Source organism: Cucurbita pepo, chromosome 14, assembly GCF_057944985.1.
Source record: "Cucurbita pepo subsp. pepo isolate OVF chromosome 14, ASM5794498v1, whole genome shotgun sequence".
NCBI classification, from domain to species: Eukaryota; Viridiplantae; Streptophyta; class Magnoliopsida; order Cucurbitales; family Cucurbitaceae; genus Cucurbita; species Cucurbita pepo.
In genome coordinates this window covers 5,923,691-5,942,714 of record NC_141811.1, presented here as the reverse complement: position 1 = coordinate 5,942,714, position 19,024 = coordinate 5,923,691, and the positions used below count along the sequence as shown (strand labels likewise).

Sequence of the window (19,024 nt, the reverse complement as noted above, 5' to 3'; positions counted from 1 at the left end):
CGATTATGCTTCTATATCTTTAAGATCTCTCGTTTGAATATAATCTTGGGAATAAAGTCAAAGTCGAAGAGACTCGAAAGGAAAAAATATACAATAGAAACAATGGTAAATGTCGTGCATGGACTTCTATCTCATAGTCAAAGTATTGTCCATTTGACTTTGAATACTCAAGTCTTCCACTAGTTCTTAAAGTGGTAAAGACTTTGCTCTAGACCTTGTCTTCTATTGAAATATTCGAGATGTGATTACTTGTCGATTCATACTCTTATTTCAAACAATCATAGTTAAAACGTGACGGGTGAATCTATTTATTTAGTAAGGAAGATTATCGAATAAAGTGAGTTGACTTCCGTTGAAAGTTTATTTACTTTCAATGAAGTTATAATGACGTATTTATAAGAGGGTTAATCCACGGTTTTTTGACGATATGAACTAGGACAATTAATGCAACGTTGGGCTCGAGACATGCGTTACACATGCTTCCATAAAGGGGAAAGGCCACCCTGCCTGAATCACGCCCAAGTGATGATTTGGGCCGAACGTTCAATTTGACTTCAATCTCTGTCCCGACTATTTTTCGAGTTGTGTTTTGGGTCCAACCTTCAAGCTTTACTATCATTGAGCCCATTCTTCTTTAGTTTCATCCCTCGTTTTTTAACCCGTTTTTTGTTGTCTCAGAAGTCCAAATTACTTGTAACTTGATTTATTTGTTTTAAATCTAAGGAACTCAAAATAATATGTCTTCAAGAATAGGCCATGAATGATGATGCACTTTTCCTGATATATAATTTTCCTAACGTGTTAGTTGTTTGATAATACTATTAACTCTCGACTTTTCAAGAAATCTTATCAATATTAGGAATTCTAATCAATATTTATACATATTTGAAAAAATACCATTTTTTAATATCTTTCATCACTACTTAATACCCATTAAATCACTTGCTAAACTTCTTTATGTGGACGATAAATCCACCATTGAAAAAAAAAATGAAGGAGTAGGAAACAATTTTTTCCTTTTAGATAAATGGGGTCGGAGATAAGATTATATTCCCCGTCCCTATCTCCTTTCCTGCCTAATTCCCCGCTCCGCTTAATATAAATATATTTTCAACGCATACATATATACACACGCATGCTTTTTGACTATATTAAAAAAAAAATTAGTTAATGGTAATACTCTAAATGTAATATTTAGTAGATTTTTTTTAATTATTAAAAACTACGTTGTAATATTAAAATTTGAATTTTTAGAAATTATATTGGTAATATATATATGTTTATGAAATATATTGATTTGTTATATAATAAAGATTATATTGAAAAAAATGAAACTTTAAATTAATTATTTTCTTAACGAATAATAAACGGTAAAAAACTATGTGCGAGGAATTCTCTCAAAAATAAAAATAAAAAAAATAAATAATTTTACACCATTTATGGGTATTTCAATCAAAATACGGGAAGGAGGTGGTAGTCAAAAGATACGTCACTTCTGATGAATAAGTGGAAATATTACCTTGTTAATTTATGGCAATGTTATTTTTATGTATGGTCACAACCAGAAAAGGATCCATATAAACCAATTATTCAAGCGTTTTCTTGACTTTTTGAGCTATAAAAATGATGAAATAGGTGGTCGGAATGGAGACAGGGAAAACTACCCTTCCCCATTCCTAGCCTTCCCCGTTCCTACCCGCTACATAGACATCTCTAGTCTTGGTACAAAATTGATTTTGAATCCTATAATGGAATTGATAAAAATGGGAGCATCAATGGGTCGGCCTCCTATTTAAGATACCTTATTTGTTAACATTTGTCATCTTCTTCATTACTTTTTTTTTTTTTTTTTTTTTTTCAATTTCTCTCTAAATTTCTCCTATCTTTTTATTTCTCCTTTAACTTTCATTTTTTATTTCTCTTTTTTTTTTTTTTTTTTTTTTTTTTTGTATATTCCAAATAATAATAATAATAATAATAATCATAATTGAATAAAAACAAAAGTAGTTTTGAAAACAGCAAAAACATTTATTTCATTATTATGTTAAAAATAATCATTTTTTTTTTTAGAACTCACGAGATTCTTACCATATTGTTTTAGGTTTATTCCCTATAAATTATATATATATAAATATATATATATATATATATATATATATATATATATATTCCATGTAAATTAAGTTAAAATCACCCTGTAAACTATTGAACAAATATGTTACTTCTATAATTAGAATTTACTTCCTAAAAAAGAAAAGGAAAAAAAACAGTAAAAATTATTTTACCAACCACAAACGATAAGGCTCTGAATCCAAGTTTGACTGTTTTGGATGGTTGTAGAAAATTTACAACAAGGCAAAAAAAATATCTTCATAAGCAAACAAAAATTCAGAGTTGAAGCGTTACGTTGTGTGAAAAGAAATGGGCCACTCCAACATGAATTAGGGGAGCCTTATCTTGAACAACAAGACACACAAATACAAATAACTAAGTTGACTAATATTTGTGCAATGCAACAGTTACACATGCAAAGTTTTTCTTTTCAAAAAAAAAGAAAAAAGAAAAAAGAAAAAAAAATTAAACAAAAGAATGTACTTTTTTATAAGCATGTAATGAATTTTAATCTATCTGCTAAACTTTGGTTACAGACATATTAATATTTGATGACATGATGTCGTAACCATAAGTCGTACATCACCATATGGAATGCGTCATATTTGATCGGAGGTGAATTCCATTGGAAATGCTTTTGAACCTGATAAATGTGTGCAAACATAGTAAGTGCGTACGTGATTTCGAAGAGTCGAAAAAAGCTTATTTTAAGCGAATATGAACCGGGTTGGAAGGAAAGACCATAGTGTACCTGCACTAGATTTTTGTGGAGTTTAATGAACTCCATATCAGATATGTCCTTGAGAATTTGTTTCAATTGATATACATCGCGTTCCTTAACGATCACCGAAAATTTTTTCCAATCAATAATGTCGTTGAATGGAAGATCATAATAATCTGACAATATCACTGCAAGAAATCCATATGAAGAACTCAGTTAAGCCCCAAATAAAGGAGATTTTCACAAAATATTATAACAAAATGTTTAGAGATGAAAAAAGAGAGATTTAGTTCCTAATCAAAATTGATAAGGCCAGATAGATGCAAACATGTTAATCCATCTAATTAATCAAGATTAGTCTTGTTATTAATGATTAACTAGGCTGCCTTTTTTAGATATCTTTTATTGTTTTTCTGTTACGTGCCCACCTTTATTGGCTTCACACATGTATGGTCAGTAAATAAGTTCGAACAATTCATTGAATCTTCCCTGCTGCTCTTTTCATGTGAGCACAATCAGAGAATAGAATTAGAAAAACGTTTCCTCGTTTTCCTCCGTTCATTTCTGCCCATTTCCTTCCTTTTCCAAGTAACGGAAATGGGGTTTGAAGGGAGTAGGTATGAAGTTAGCCAAGGGAAAAGAGTACTCAACCTTCAAGCATGTCACAGCATCTAACCATACTTAACAGTGATATAAATTCCTCTTTCAAGGAATTTTGTCCAAAAAATTATGCACATATAATTTCTTTGGACTAAAGATAAAGAAAATTAGTATAAGATCACCTTGGGATCTTAAGGAAGCCTTAAGAAGCACGGATACAACACGATATGGACACAATGACATGTTATTTTTTAAAAACATCTAGGAACAGAAATACGGCAAGAACATGTTTATTAAAATATATATCATTTTATACAAGAAAGAAATCAAAAGTTAATGAGTTTTATGTGTTTCTATACTTAAAAAAATGAGTTTGATGTACTTCGCTCTTTAGATTTATTCAAAATCAAGTGTTTGATATGTGTCAAACTACATTGACTTCTTACAACTAGTGTCTACGCATTAATTGTGCTAACAAGATCCCATACATGTCTCCAATAAGTGTTGGAGTGTCCAAGTGTCCAAGTATCCAAGTATCTAACACATGTTGGACATGGACATACTAACTTAGTGTATGTGCTTCTTATAGCTGTCCACAGAACCTAACTTTAACCTTGATTCTCATTTGTCCGAATGCATTTTGTATTGACTCGCTATGACCAAACATTATAGGGATTGATGTTTGAAGGGAGCTCCCCATAATTGTTCACATAAATGGACAACATCTTCACAATCTAAGTACTCAATTCCTGAACTCTCTAACACAATTTTGACATGATTTTCCAATAATCTAAATGCAACCCTTTCCTGAATTCCTCCACAAAACACATCCAACAAAAAAGATTTTTTAGAGTCCTTTCCAGTATCTCCTTCAGTCCCCTAATTTGAAGGTAATAAGAAAATTGAAACCCTTCACACCGCAAGACGGGATAACGGGATCAGAGTAAGTTCGCTTCGTTTACAAAATTATGCTTTCCTCTAAGGAATTTTATCCAAACTTCATCAAAGAAACACTACAATTGTAACTGTGGAGCGTGCCCAAATACACCCCGAGTAAAAACCAACTCACAACTAACCAGCTCTCCTAATTCCTGTGTAACTTAGTGATAGAATCTGTTTGCTTATTTCACATATAGGTACACAGCTTGAGTACACTACCACTCTTGTTCACCTAAGAGCCTCCCACCCCAAAAAGTACCCTAACTCTTATGATCCAACTTTTAAATACTCCCACACATTTCATTCCCATTGTTCGGAGTGCATCTTGTATCGACTCGCTATAACCTAATATTATAGTGCTTGATGTTTGAAGGTAGCTCTCCATAACTGTTCACATAAATGGACAACATTTTCACAATCTAAGTACTCAACTCCTGAACTCCCTAACACAGTCTCAACGTGATTTTCCAATGATCTAAATGCGACCCTTTCCCGAATTCCTTCATGAAACACATCCAACAAAAAAAGATTTTCCATAATCCTTTCCCGTATCTTCTTCAGTCCCTTAATTTGAAGGTAATAAGAAAAAAACCCTTCACACCGCCAGACAAGATCAGAGTAAGTTTGCTTCCTTCACAAAATTATGCTTTCCTTTAAGAAGTCTTATCCAAACTACATCAAAAAACCCTATAATTATAACTGTGGAGCGTGCCCAGATACACCCAGAGTAAAAACCGCCTCACAACTAAACTAGCTCTCCTAATTCCTATGTAACTTCGTGATAGAATCTATTTTTTTATTTCACATATAGATACACAGCTAAGAGAGTACTGGAATACACTACCACTCTTGTTCACCTAAGAGTCTCCCACCCCAAAAAGGTACCCTAACTCTTATGATCCAACTTTTAAATACTCCCACACATTTCATTCCCATCTGCCGAAGTGCATCTTGTATTGACTGGCTATAACCAAATATTATAGCGTTTGATGTTTGAAGGGAGATCCCCATAATTGTTCACATAAATGATCCAACTTTTAAATACTCCCACACATTTCATTCCCACCTGTCGAAGTGCATCTTGTATTGACTCGCTATAACCTAATATTATAGTGCTTGATGTTTGAAGGGAGCTCCCCATAATTGTTCACATAAATGGACAACATTTTCACATACTAAGTACTCAATTCCTGAACTCCCTAACACAATTTCAACGTGATTTTCCAATGAACTAGATGCGACCCTTTCCTGAATTCCTCCGTGAAACACATCCAACAAAAAAGATTTTCCATAATCCTTTCCCGCATCTCCTTCTGTCCAACCCAATACTCTGATTGAGACCCCTCTCCGTAACTCTCTTCAATAGAAGACTGAAGGGAAACATTAAATCAATATTATGAAACAAATAGCTTCATAAAGAAGCAGAAAGTCAAATTGAGAACATAAGATGAATGACCCAGCCACTCTCTCATACACCACTCAGGCAGCATTCGCAAGTCTTCATTCTTTTTCCCTCTCATACATTCTCTGGCTTCACCTCTCACTCCCAAGAACCCTCTCCTCTCTCACATGCTATCCCAATTTCTCACCATTTCACTCAGCCAGCCAACCTCTGCCATCTATCTCCACTTGCCTGCGGAGATTTTTGTTTACAGAATCTCTCAACAAAAAGCATTAAAGAGAGCATAAAAAGGAAAAATGTTAATGGCAAAGGAAGTTCAAATTCTGGGATCTGGCAAAAGGATTTGCCCAGAACATGAGAGAGCATGATAGAACACAGGGTGGTGTTTGTGGAGAAACCTTTTTCTTTTATAAGAACATTGAAATGCAATACCTCCTCTGCTAAAAAGAAGATAGATGCCTACTGGTGATGGGAAATGTTATTAGTGCTTTAGATGCCCGTGGGTGAGGGAGGAGCACCTCAATCATGGAAAATAGAAAAACCAACACCAACCCCTTTCTGATGCAAAATGCTCTCACCTAAAATGGCCGATAAGGATGTTTGTAGTTATTGTTGGGAACATGAACATAGTAGACACTCACAATAAAACTCTAAGAAAAAATTAAAGAAATTTGTTCTCTTACTCACACAATTTAGGAGAAACAAGAACATGTGTTTTCTTGTAAATGACTTCACTTTGCTCGACTTACTACAAACGAAAAATCTTACACGTGTAAACTAGTAGGAAAGTACATCAAAAGACATGAATATTAAATACCAATACATTAACATACATCAATGTACTTAGTAATTCATGTATCGAACTATTCACACATCTAACTATTCATGTATCCAACTATTCTTGCACTCGACATGTATCTAGATTAAATCTTTTAGTTACGTCTTATTCTGGGAATTGATTTTCTTAAAACTGGGAAATTTTATACGTTCATTATACTTAGTTAAAGGTTATATTCTTATCCCAAAAAGAAAAACAAAAGAAAGAAGTGCATTCTGTGACTAAAACTTGAACTTCCATGAGCCTTCTATTTTGATCCTTTTGAATTAAATTGGAAACTTAAGATTACTATCCCTACATTTTAATAAAATGGATTTTTAAATCAAGAAAATTTTGTGTTTTATAAGAAAAAATGTAATGAAAACCAGCTAAATAATTAAACGATTACCAACACCTTTAGCTAGAAAAAGGAAAAATAGACCCATAAAAATGAAAATAGAAAACGAACATTATATAGCTAAATAACCAAAAACAAAGTCAAGCTCTCACCTGGTACACATCCATAATGGATTGAGTCGGCTATTCGAGCACTGTTGACTTGCGAACCTCCCGGGCATATGCAGAATTTTGTCCTATAAAATCTTTTCTGGTACACTAGATGTCCAGTAGCTCTATTTATTCTGTTATTTGAAATGTCTAGTTCTGTATCATTCTCCCACACACGTGCTAGTATGACTCTAATTTTAGAGTTCCGATGGCCTGCCCAAAATCCAAGGGTTGTCCTGTTCAGAATATCATCTTCATCAGCAATGAACTGAAATTTATATTTAACAGCAATTCTTTCCAGAGGAAAAGATAATACAACTGTGAAATTAGATCAGTAAATGATCTGAATAGAGTATATTTTAATTTGATTGAATATCATCAAGAAATAAAACTTCATCCAAAATGATGTGATAAACATGGAAAATAGTCTAAAAGTCTTCCAAGGCCTTGTAAGAAACAAAAAGAAAAAGATAAATTGAAGCTTAAGGTCGGTATATCAAAAAATACTGAAGCTGGTATAGCGTTCAAGAGATCAGGTTGGATTGCTCTTCCCTATTGTGCTAAACGCCATTCATCCCACAATAATTTTGGCCTACCCATGGTTGTGAATCCAAATTTTAAGAACTCGTTCTGAGGTCTCCCTAAAGGGGTAGATTGACTACCATGTGGCCAGCTCTCTCCAATGTAAATAGTAAACCTATTTTTAATAAAGAAACCCCTCAATAAAAGAACAAAATATACAAAATGGAGAAGACAACCGTCTCCTCCCAGTAGAGATTATAAAGAAATTTTCCATTTGAACAACAAAAAAAAAAAAAGGAAAAAGTTTTGTCCAATAAACTCTCTTAAAGCAAAAAGGAATTCATTAGCTTTGGAAAAAATAAAAAGTAAAAGCAAAAAATCTCACAAATATACTAAAAGCTCTTCCAATTCTTCTCTAATAATAAGCTCCAAAGTACAGCACAGCAAGCATTCAACTGCAAAACCCTCTCTAACCATGAAGCAAGGACAAAAAATGTAGAAGGAATTCTCTGGAGTACGAGAAGTACCAGTTCACACCAAACAATAGAAGAAGCTCTAACCACTCCTTAATTAGAAGAGCACGGCATTGAATCCCGCTGCATCTGGAATTCTTCAATATTCTTATCTAACCAGCACTAATTATGACAAATAACGGACCTGGGGTTTTTCCTTTGAATGAAACCCAGATATTAATCTTCCCATGATAAATGAGGAATCATAAGACAAACCACACATATTTAAGAAAATGTTAGGCCCCCAATACATAAGACATATGTTAGGAAAAATAGATTGGGTTCAGGCTTGCTCGTTTAGTGTTTGTGGGCCGTTCGTTAGTTTTTGGGCTTTTAATTGTTTGTTTTACTTGGATATTTCGTTATGTTTCGGCTTATCGTGTTAGAGCCCATTTTATATCAGTATTTAGTCTGTTGTTTGGGGAAGGGGACTGAGGCAGACTTCTGTACAAGAAAGTTCTCTGTGGACATATTGACCCTCTCAAATTGATAGTGAAGTTAATGTCATCTGCACTCTACGAATTCTAGTATTTGTGAAAGCCTTTTTGCAATGGAAACCTCACAGAAAACTTTCCAAATCTTAAAACACTACGTCTCAATTCTTATTCAAATCTTCCAATATAAGATACGGGAAATTTTTTGGCCAAGGTGTTGACAAGAAAATAACCGACCATTCTGGAATCCATCATCTGCTATAAGCTATCTTCAGGGGATAAAAATCTGACATTATGTTTACTATCCATTATTGTTATAGAATAAAGAGCCTTCAAAAGTTTTCTTACGATGTACTCTAAGGCACACATCCCACCGAATCCTCATTTTTATCATATGCGCACCTTAAACCAAATAACTCTTAAAATGCCGTTCTTTCTTTCATAACAGAGCCTAAGGACTCCTGGAATTTCCAGTTAACAAACTATCCAGGAGCCAGACAAATCTCTTCCCCACCCTCCAATAAATACTCACATACACCTTATGCTATAAAGTACAAAGCACCCCCGCATCCCCTTGTCTAGGAATTCTCCCCAGCCATTTAGAGGAAAAAAAGCTTTTCATCCAAAAGTTCCTGACTGTAAGGCCCCCACTTTTAGAGTCAGTATGACCTTCTTCCAGTTAACAAAATGACTCCATCCATCCACATCTGAATATTTTTTTTCTTCCCAGATAAAACACTCCGAAACTTCTGAATCAACTCACCATGCTTTTCAAGAATAGGCATAATGATTAAAAAATAAAATAAAAGGGTATATGGGAAAGGAAAAATTGTTCTGGAGTTAGCCTGCCACCTTTAATCAAAGTGATTTCTTACATTTTTTTTTTTTTTTGTTTTTTTTTTTTTTGCTGCTTCACCAGCAGTTTACCGTCAATAAGTTCCACAACTCAGCTTTTTTCTTGAATAACTACCTAGCAGGTAACCTAAATAACTATGTTTTTCAGGAATTATCACCTCGCAGATTATCCAAATAGTTCACCACCAGGTCTATCAGTTACGAGAAGAATCAATGGTAACAGAACTGGCTTAATCCAGGATTAATCTAAGTACATCCCTCCTCCAATGAAGTTAATACTCTATCCTGTCAATGAACATTCTAATTCATTATTATGTTCAACTAATATCACCCAACAATATATGAAATGAGAACTAGTTTCTCGAAGTTTGAAGAAATTATGCTTAGCTTCTACGTAAGAACCTGAAAAAATTAACTAATTATATGGGAGGACGTTTTATTTAGAGAGAAAGCATAAAATTCTATAAACAGCCGAATTTAAATATGCGTAGGTTGCGGGGTTACTTTTCAGATCCTTTTGTAGGATTGGACAAGGATCCAAGAAAAGGCAATGGTACACCCGGGTAGAGAAAAAATGTGTGGTTAATTATTGCATATTATCCCTTGTCATGAATAAATTGTTAAGCCCTATGTCCTCGAGCAAAATTATACAAAAGATAGTCATAATTTTTTCTTTCCATCCGACTTCTGATTCTAAAGGCAGTATAAACCAAAAATATAGAAACGAGATCCATGCATTGAGGATAAAGATCAAAGTTCAAACAAGTAGTAATAACTAAAGCCAGATTTAGGTTGTAATGCCCAACAAAATAGTGTTCTGTCACTATCCACTTCTTTGAAGGGAAGCAAATGGGGAGTATAACTGAAACGTATGAAATCTTTTACCTATTTTCTGTATCATTTCCTCCAGCTGGAAGAGCAAATGGCTGCAAGACTTGAGGAAGAGCAACGTCCTTGTGGGGAATGAATCCAACGTCATAGCTAGGAGAGCAAACAACTCGAATTGCGTTCTTTATAAGAAAAGGCAATCCTTCAGAAGCTCTCACACCAACATCATGACAAGTGACAAAAAAGTGATCCGCACCCAAGGTTCTGTTCCAGTAAGGATACTTGGATATCAAGCTTTCGACATAATTTTGGACAATTATCGTCATATTCTCGTAGGATGTGCCCTTCATTGTATCCATAAACACCATAATTTATAAGCCAAAGGGGAAATTAACAAGTCCATTTCACAACTCACATTCCTCCAAACCCAATAGTTGTAGCAACACAAGTAACAAAGCAAGAATCTACAAATCAACACTCGCCACTAGTAACCAAATTTCTGGTTGATAAGAACAGCCCAAAAAAGATGGGATGAGAATCATACCTTGCCTCGCATCTTATGGCATGAGATCGGAATGAAAAAGAGGTGTGCCTGATCCGGATCTTCAGTGCGGAAGCGACTCTCTCTAATATTCTGAAAGAAGTAACCCTCACTTGCATACTTGCCAGTGAGCTTCCTGGGAGTCTGGTAAAAAGTATTGGGATCGCCATCTGGGTATATATAAACCTTGAATTTCCTCTCCATCTCCGCGTAATTCAACCGAAAAACCTCAGGAGAGTGATACACATCCGAGATCTCATCATCTGCAGCATCCTCAATGCCTCCCAACTTAACGGGCAGCTTCGGAATGAAAATCCGAAATCCATAAGCATAAATCAGAGGGAAAACAAGAGGTGAACAATGCGAAATGGAGAGAATGGCGTACCTGAGAGGGAGAGGAGGAAGCGGACGAGTGAAGGGAAGTGAATGAGAGATAAGTGAGGGAGAGGAAGGTGAGAACGGCGAGAGTAAGGAGAGAGGCCCGGAGAGAGCAGAGACGAGAAGAAGAGGAGGAGGTGAGTTGAAAGGGATGCTTGATAGCTGACATTACTGGAGAAAGAGAGAAGCGCAGTGGAAGCGTGAGGCTGTGGAGGAGACCGGCGGCGAGAATGTGTGGCCGGCGGTAGCGGAGACGGCGGAGACGACGGAGAAGGCGGAGAAAGCGAATGGGGTTCCGATTCGGGTTTGGGTAGGGACGATTGGGGATGGCATTGATAATTGTTTTCTTATACATCTGAGTAAAGTTCATAAAAATCAAGCACATCAATATTACACATGTGATTCGTTTGGTATTCCATTCTAATTTTATATCATTAGCAGTTATTTTTTGCTCTTTTTTTTTATTTTTACAATTTTAAAATTAATAAATAGATATTCATTATCGACCGTGAGAGAATATTATTGACGTTTGTGGAGGAAATAAACGGTGGTTAATTAGGTTCAGTCAAGAACCCTCGAGCATAGGCAAGTTCAAGCAAGAACACACCAAACCTATATCGAAGTCGAGTAAAAATTCCATAATCTATTGAGTTAGACGAGCTTGGCTTGAGATAGAAGGTGTTAGAGGCTAAGAGGAATCAAAGCAATACGTTGCAGCGTTGACTCGAGAGAAAAAAGGTCAAAACGAGGGTTTAGGCTTGAAATTGAAGGTAAATTTCGTGTGGTACCCTGTTGCTTTTGATACTTCGATATCTTGATTCTATAGATTTGTTAGGAGTAGAACTACACTTATCAAGAAGAAACCACGAACAAATAATCATGGTAAAAAGGAAAAGTCGAGCTTAGAACATAGCGGAAGTTTCCATAAAGATTTTAAAATTCGTAAACAGCGTGAGGTTGAAGAAGCATGTAAACGCATGGACACAGTTGTCATACTATAAGTGAATTATGGGAGAAAAATAGTTAGCGATTCAAGTACGTAATAAATCGTAATGCCTGATACTCAAACATTGACTCGAGGTATTTTCTCTACCCCTTCTTACCCTGAAAAAATAGGGGCACCTTGCGTCCTTGAACCGATAACCATCTTTCGGCTAACTTAGCGTCCTCCATCCCTCGGGACCAACAAAGGGTAGTAGAGGAATATTCACCTGTTGTCTATAGACTACGCCTTTTAACCTGATCTTAGGCTTTGACTCACCCTTCGTGGACGAACCTTGCGGAGGAACCCTTAGGTTTTCGACGATGTCTATATGTGATATCTAGTTGGTTTTATCCAATTTTATTTTTACCCGACATTTTATTTTTTGTTATTCAATATAAACATTTTATTAATACAATAAAAGTATAGTAAATATTTAAAAAAGAAAAAAGAAAAAGAAAAAGAAATTGATATTCTGAACAAATCAACTGTAGCCACGAAACACAAAACATGGCCCACTGCCCAGCCCACTCTCCCCCAGCTTTTTTTTCGCAGTCCTATTTTTCTGTCAAAAAAAAAAAAAAAAAAAAAAAAAAAAAAAAAAGAAAACTAGGGCTTTCATTTCACCTTCTTCTTCTTCTTCTTGTTCTTCACAAATTTCTCCCTTACTCACCCGAGATCTGGTTTCTCGCTCTCTCACTTGGAGATTTTCTGCGTTTCGTTTCTCTGTCCCTTTCCAGTTCTTGCAGTGGCGCTTCTCTCGTCGGTCTGTCCGATTTGCATTGGGTAAGTTCCTTTCTCACTCTGTATCTAGTTTCTGCATCTTTGTTTTTCATCAGTTTTTGAGAAATCATGTGAACGCATTTAGCGCTCCTCTCTTTGATCTGTTTTTATTATTTTTATCCTGCGAGTGTAAGTTTCTGTTCGTCTTTTGCTTATGGTTCGATCATGGCCATGGCTGCCAGTGTATGTTTCTGTTCACCGAATGATTTTGATTTCCCCGTTGAAATTCGGTCTGAATTTGGAAGAATCCTGATTGAATATTACCGTCTCTCACTGTGCAAGTGTCCGTCATATTTCACCTTACCGATCGGTTCAGCTAGTTTAATGTAATATGAAATCTCGAACCAATTGGGCCAAGCAAAGGCTACTTGCCATGGGAGCCCATCCAACACTGTTGGGCCAAGCAGGCACCTCTGACTTTTAACCCATAGGCATCACCCCCTCATTTTTTTCTTCGTCTCAGCTGCAAATTTCTAAGGACTTCTACTCGGATCTCTGAGCTTCGACAGGTTATTTGACCCTTCTGGCGCACACCTTCTGTATTTCCAGCGCCGATAATCCCCATTGAATCACGTTATTAATCTTTTTCTTATGTACTTTTTGTTCCTTCTTCGTTATCTGATTTTCTCCATGGATCTAAGCTTTCTCCTCCTCTTTGTTTTCACTTTTCGGGCTAGGTTTTATATGCCTCCCATGACATGTTTTAGATTTAGTCTGTAGCTTTCATTTTTTGTGATTCTCTCTACACCTTTGTGATAGGATAATTTTGGCAATTCTTTCGTGTGAAAGTGTATGTTCCATGACAAGGGGTTTTGATTTGTTTTGAATGTTGATACGTATAAGATTGGGTTCTAAGCTTTAATAGTTTGTCAAGATGGTTAAAAAAATTGGATTTTTTCTTACTCTGAAATTGATAATTCCGTTATATTTCTACAAACATATTTGGCGGCATTTATTCTGTAATTAGTAGAAATTTTTTATTTGAAGTAGTTGTGTATACACTTTCTTCCTTTATTTTCCTTTTGAAGTTATCAGTTATGTAATTTGTGGTCGATACTCTTGTTTATTGATTCTCTCTTCTCACTCTCTGTAATTACTGGAACAGTGTATATGTTTTTTAGGTTCTCCATTCTTACTAATTTTGTCTTCATTTCTTTGTGAATAATTTGTAGAACTCGTAACTGAAATGGCTGGGGGAGGAATGATCCGGCAGTTGCTGAGGAAATTTCCATCTCAATCTTCAGTAAGCATTTTAAGCTTGTTATTACTTGTCTTAAACAATAAGGATCGGCTTTGAAACCATGAGAATCAACATTAAATGACATATACTTCTTCCATTAAGCTTGGAGGTCAAATCCTCACACCCCACATTTGTTGTACTAAAAAAAAAAAAAAAACAAAGGGATAAGCATTTTAACTAAGTTTGCTATTTTTCCACCACTTAATAGATGTTAGAGAATTTATATAAATAGTTTTTATAATGCTTGACCTTGGGAACAGTCTTGGTGTCACCAGTATTTATGTCTAGGAGGTGAATTAGGCGTAATTATGAGAGAACCATTTCCATATACTTTGATCAGTGACACCATTTTTAGCATGTTTAGATTAGCTGATAATTAGTTGTGGTTGTTGCTTACTTGTGCAGACCCCTCCATTGACCTCATCCCTTATTTCAAAGAATGAGGAAGCTGGCTTTGCTGGGATGAACTCCTTTAGAAGGCTTGCTCTCCTTGGAGCAGGCATTTCTGGGTTTTTCAGTTTCGCAACTATAGCATCTGCTGATGAGGCAGAACATGGCTTGGAGTGCCCAAACTATCCCTGGCCTCACCAGGGCATCTTGAGTTCATATGATCATGCTTCGTAAGATATGACGACTTTTCACTTTTTCCTTGCTTTATAAAACCGTCTGAATTTTTGAGCCCACATTTACTAAATCAGCAGTCTCACAATTGTTTCCTGAGTGTTTTACCCCTGCTATACACATTTTATTAATGAATTTCTTTCTTATTCAGTTCATCTAGATGGATTGTATTATAGGTACAGCAGTTATTATATCATTCCCATGTTTGACATGAAGTTGACTTCTCATTCATGCTAGTCATTGATGATTGATCTATCTGGAAATAGATAGATGGCTCATGTCATAACAAATTGATGGCCTTCTTATGTCGTCTTGAAGTAGATGGGCTCATCCATGCCTGTCCTTGGTCATTAAACTGTTTAGAAACTTTACATTACTGGACATCCCAGCCTTAGACTGTGCATATTTGATCATCATCATCATGTTACCCTTACCCTTATTGTTGTTTTTGCTTTTATCGTTATCATCATCTTCTTCCTTATAGTGAAATGGTAAAAAAAAAAAAAAAAAAAAAAAAATCAATTTGCATTTATCAAGAAGGAATTGTTATGACATAAAAAATGAAAAAGAAACAAAACTTGATGGAGAACTTCAAAGGTAACCCTTATTTAAATAAGATTCCAACAACTAAGGAATGAATGTTGTTTCTTATCCAAAAAAAGAAAAAAAGAAAAGAAAAAAGAACAATCCTTCAGCAGGGAAGGATTACAAAAGGTTATTCTTACTGGAAAAGCCAATTGTCCCAAAGCAAGAGAGATTAATAATTCTTTCATTTGGTGTATATCATGAAGAAACTGTAATTGCCGACAGGGGAAAAAAACGCCGAAGTGAGCCCCCAACTTGATTATGTCCCAAATTTCAAAGATTGGGAGGAGAAATTATAGAAAATTCTTCCAATTACATTCATTATTGATTCCAGACAATGTCTAAGAAGGTGGAGATAAAGAATTGTCTCTTGAAAGGATTACAAGAAGTTATCTCATTTGGTTCATATCAAGAAGTTGAAAATACTAAAGGAATTGGTAAGAAAACCTCTTTTGGGAGCCCATATTTTAATGAGATCCTAAAACTCTTCCTCATCTCTACACAAGTTAGCAATGGTTCTACGATTTCTTTCCATTTAAGCCTATCAAGGCAAAACTCAATATAAAAACAACCCTATCAAGGCAGTGTTGGCCAGAACAACATCCTCCCATAAGATATTTGCTTCCATATAAAAAGGTTCCAAAGGGCTAAAGAATTCCCTGGAAAACACCAGGTGAGACTGGAATTTTTCAATGTCTCCGCCAATATTTCATTGAGAAGGTGCATCAAACCGAGAACAGTGGTTCATATTTTCTTATCCAGCAACTTGTTGATGCTCTAAAGCTGATTTTGCTTGTGCAGGATTCGCCGTGGCCATCAGGTTTACCAACAAGTTTGTGCATCCTGTCATTCCATGTCTTTGATATCATACCGTGATTTGGTTGGTGTTGCATATACTGAAGAGGAGACAAAAGCAATGGCTGCTGAAATTGAGGTAGTTGATGGGCCCAATGATGAAGGTGAGATGTTCACTCGTCCAGGTAAACTCAGTGACCGGTTTCCTGAACCATATGCAAATGAACAAGCTGCTAGATTCGCTAATGGGGGAGCATACCCTCCGGATCTGAGCCTTATCACAAAAGTAATTCTTCTTTATCATTCTTATAATTTCATAAAGTAAGATTATATATATCCAATCATGGGTTTTGTTCCAACCTTTTTTTGTATATTGTTTTCCCCTTTGGAGATACAAAAAGAAATCACATATATGTATTTAAATAGATTGTAAAGTATTTGAGAATAAACTTTGTCCTGAAGCTATTTTCCCTTTTTCCCTCTCAGGCTCGTCATAATGGTCAGAATTATGTATTTGCCCTTCTTACTGGTTATCGTGATCCACCTGCTGGCGTTTCGGTAAATTTTAAGCCACTGTACTTCTACTGAATTCCAAAGGATGTTCTACAGTATATCTTGCTAAATAGAGTTGTTGTACATGTGCAATTGTATATTATGGGACTTGGAAAATTGTCGTTATTCTGCATTCCTGCTATGTTACATTATTTCATGTGAGCTTACTTTAGTGGGATTAGTTGAGGATGTCTTCTATTTCCTGTCAATTGTGGTATAATGTGTGGGCACAGTTCACATGGAGTAGATATCTGCTTGTTGCACCTCAATACCTGTAGGGTGAAATTAATGTAACAGTAATATTTGTTTGTTTTTAACGTGGAAGATGTACATTCCATGTGGCTTCTGAAGCAGCAAGCGGAATGTCAAATTTTGCTTATTTAACTGCAGAAAGTTGTAACTCTCCTCCGTGGTCAATTAGTTAGAACTTAGGTAGCCTATATTTTGAAGTACATTTCATTGTTTTCGAATCATCGGATGTCTTGCATATTTATTCTGGTTTTGTTTTGTTTGCTACTCCACTCCCCTGTTGGAGTCTGATGGAGTATCTTTTATTCGAGTTTGATTTGTTTTGCTTTTCAAATGAGTATCATAATTTTTAATGAATATGAAATAGCCTTTTATTCTTGTGATCTTCTTAGTGTTACTTGTTAAGATAGGAATTGAGTTACAGTTATTCAAAACTTAGGATTGGACACAACTCAAATATTTCCAACCAATAAGCAATCATGGATTATTTTTTCCAGCTTCCGGTAACTCTTCTCAATCCTGAAAACCCTGTGAATGGTTTTGTAGATCCGAGAGGGTCTGCACTATAACCCTTATTTCCCTGGGGGAGCAATTGCGATGCCTAAGATGCTTAATGATGGAGCTGTTGAGTACGAAGATGGTACCCCAGCGACGGAAGCACAGGTTCGTCTGCTAAATATGTAAAGTTTGTAAGTTGTATAGAATACAAGGATAATGCACAAATCCGCCTGGGCTGACTGAGCATCATCTTTCTCGGAGTATTGATCTTGTGTACCTTGACTGATAAGTTCCATGTCCCTGTGTAATACAGATGGGTAAAGATGTTGTCTCGTTCTTGTCATGGGCTGCTGAACCAGAAATGGAAGAGAGGAAACTGGTAATTTGCATGCTAAATCAGTTGTCTTGTTGCACATTTCTAGCTCTCTTTTCTGATGTTTTGTGTGTGCTCTTGAATGCCAGATGGGATTCAAATGGATCTTCGTGCTCTCTCTGGCTCTACTTCAGGCTGCATATTATCGCCGATTGAAGTGGTCAGTTTTGAAGTCCCGCAAGCTGGTTCTTGATGTGGTCAATTAGCTAGCTGACTGTGAGTTGCGTCTATTATTTTGCTTCTGGGAAGAAGAAATGAATTGGCAATAATTATCTGTTAGAATGTAATGTTTCTCACGAAGCAATTTCTTTTTTGAATCATAGTTGATTTGCAGTGAATGACCTGCAAGTGTCTGAGTTCCTCGTTTTTTATGGAAATAAACTTCATACGCCGAAATTCATTATTTTTGTGGTAATTTGTCACAACAGCTGAACTCTGATATTCATGTTGGATATATTTGCTTGTTGAAACTTTGTATCTGTAAGATTTATGTGATAAAACAATGAATTGTAAGGGAGGCAGCCTTAGGGGCTGTAATGCCCCCGTCAAGGTGTCTATTTGGAGTCCAGCAATTAATGTTCTTCGAAATGCCTACATTTTGGCGATGGAGATTACATGTTTTATCCCCTGTTCGGTAATGTTTTGTTCTTGTTAGTGTCTTGAGGTTCAGCGAAAGCAGAATCAGGTGCATATATGTGTCTGTAGAAAATTTTTCCCGTTAACTTGATCTGAAAAGTTGTTTTCTCGTTTTAATATTGTGTCATATCCACTAAATATTGTCCTTAGTTTAAAATATTGGAGAAAAAAAATCTTTACTCGTGTCGATAAGACTTCACAACCTCAACCCTGTCGAGAAGACCTTCATAGAGGAACTTAAATCATTATGTTAATAACCTAAGTTTCTTTCGATTTTTTTTAACGAATTTGTAAGAAACGCTCAAGTTTGAGTTTGATGAATGTATCTGTAGAATACTTGGAGGCAATTATTTGATGATTACTTTGACCTTTGTAGGGAAGAGAATCTTAAACCGAATCGGTAAGAAACGTTCAAGTTTGATGTTAATAACCTAAGTTTCTTTCGATCTTTTTTAACGAATTTGTAAGAAACGCTCAAGTTTGAGTTTGATAAATGTAACTATAGAATTCTACTTGGAGGCAATTATTTGATGATTACTTTG

General features: G+C 35.6%; 2 protein-coding genes across 7 annotated transcripts; one reads left to right on the top strand and one right to left on the bottom strand.

The window, feature by feature from the left end:
• Positions 1-2,478: 2,478 nt before the first annotated feature.
• On the bottom strand, positions 2,479-11,547 carry LOC111809634 (Exostosin family protein). Of its 2 annotated transcripts, none has more exons than XM_023696006.2 (6): positions 11,176-11,547; positions 10,794-11,078; positions 10,307-10,593; positions 7,102-7,334; positions 2,864-3,021; positions 2,479-2,755 (listed from the first exon to the last, which is right to left on the bottom strand). In XM_023696006.2, the coding sequence occupies exons 1-6, from the start codon at positions 11,536-11,538 to the stop codon at positions 2,654-2,656; spliced, it is 1,428 nt and encodes a 475-aa protein (XP_023551774.2). In that variant the 5' UTR covers positions 11,539-11,547; the 3' UTR covers positions 2,479-2,653. The 2 variants fall into 2 exon arrangements, with proteins under 2 accessions (XP_023551774.2, XP_023551773.2); XM_023696005.2 differs by having other exon boundaries at positions 10,794-11,090; positions 11,176-11,546.
• Positions 11,548-12,751: 1,204 nt separating this feature from the next.
• On the top strand, positions 12,752-18,316 carry LOC111810287 (cytochrome c1-2, heme protein, mitochondrial). Of its 5 annotated transcripts, XM_087117602.1 has the most exons (9): positions 12,752-12,936; positions 14,106-14,176; positions 14,579-14,793; positions 16,181-16,460; positions 16,661-16,732; positions 17,522-17,638; positions 17,787-17,852; positions 17,936-18,062; positions 18,170-18,316. In XM_087117602.1, exons 2-8 carry the CDS (start codon positions 14,120-14,122, stop codon positions 18,050-18,052), a joined length of 924 nt encoding a protein of 307 aa, XP_086973728.1. In that variant the 5' UTR covers positions 12,752-12,936; positions 14,106-14,119; the 3' UTR covers positions 18,053-18,062; positions 18,170-18,316. The 5 variants fall into 5 exon arrangements, with proteins under 5 accessions (XP_086973728.1, XP_023552741.1, XP_023552742.1 ...); XM_023696973.2 differs by having other exon boundaries at positions 12,753-12,936; positions 17,936-18,316; XM_023696974.2 differs by lacking the exon at positions 12,752-12,936 and adding an exon at positions 13,294-13,442 and having other exon boundaries at positions 17,936-18,316.
• The last annotated feature ends 708 nt before the right edge of the window (positions 18,317-19,024 follow it).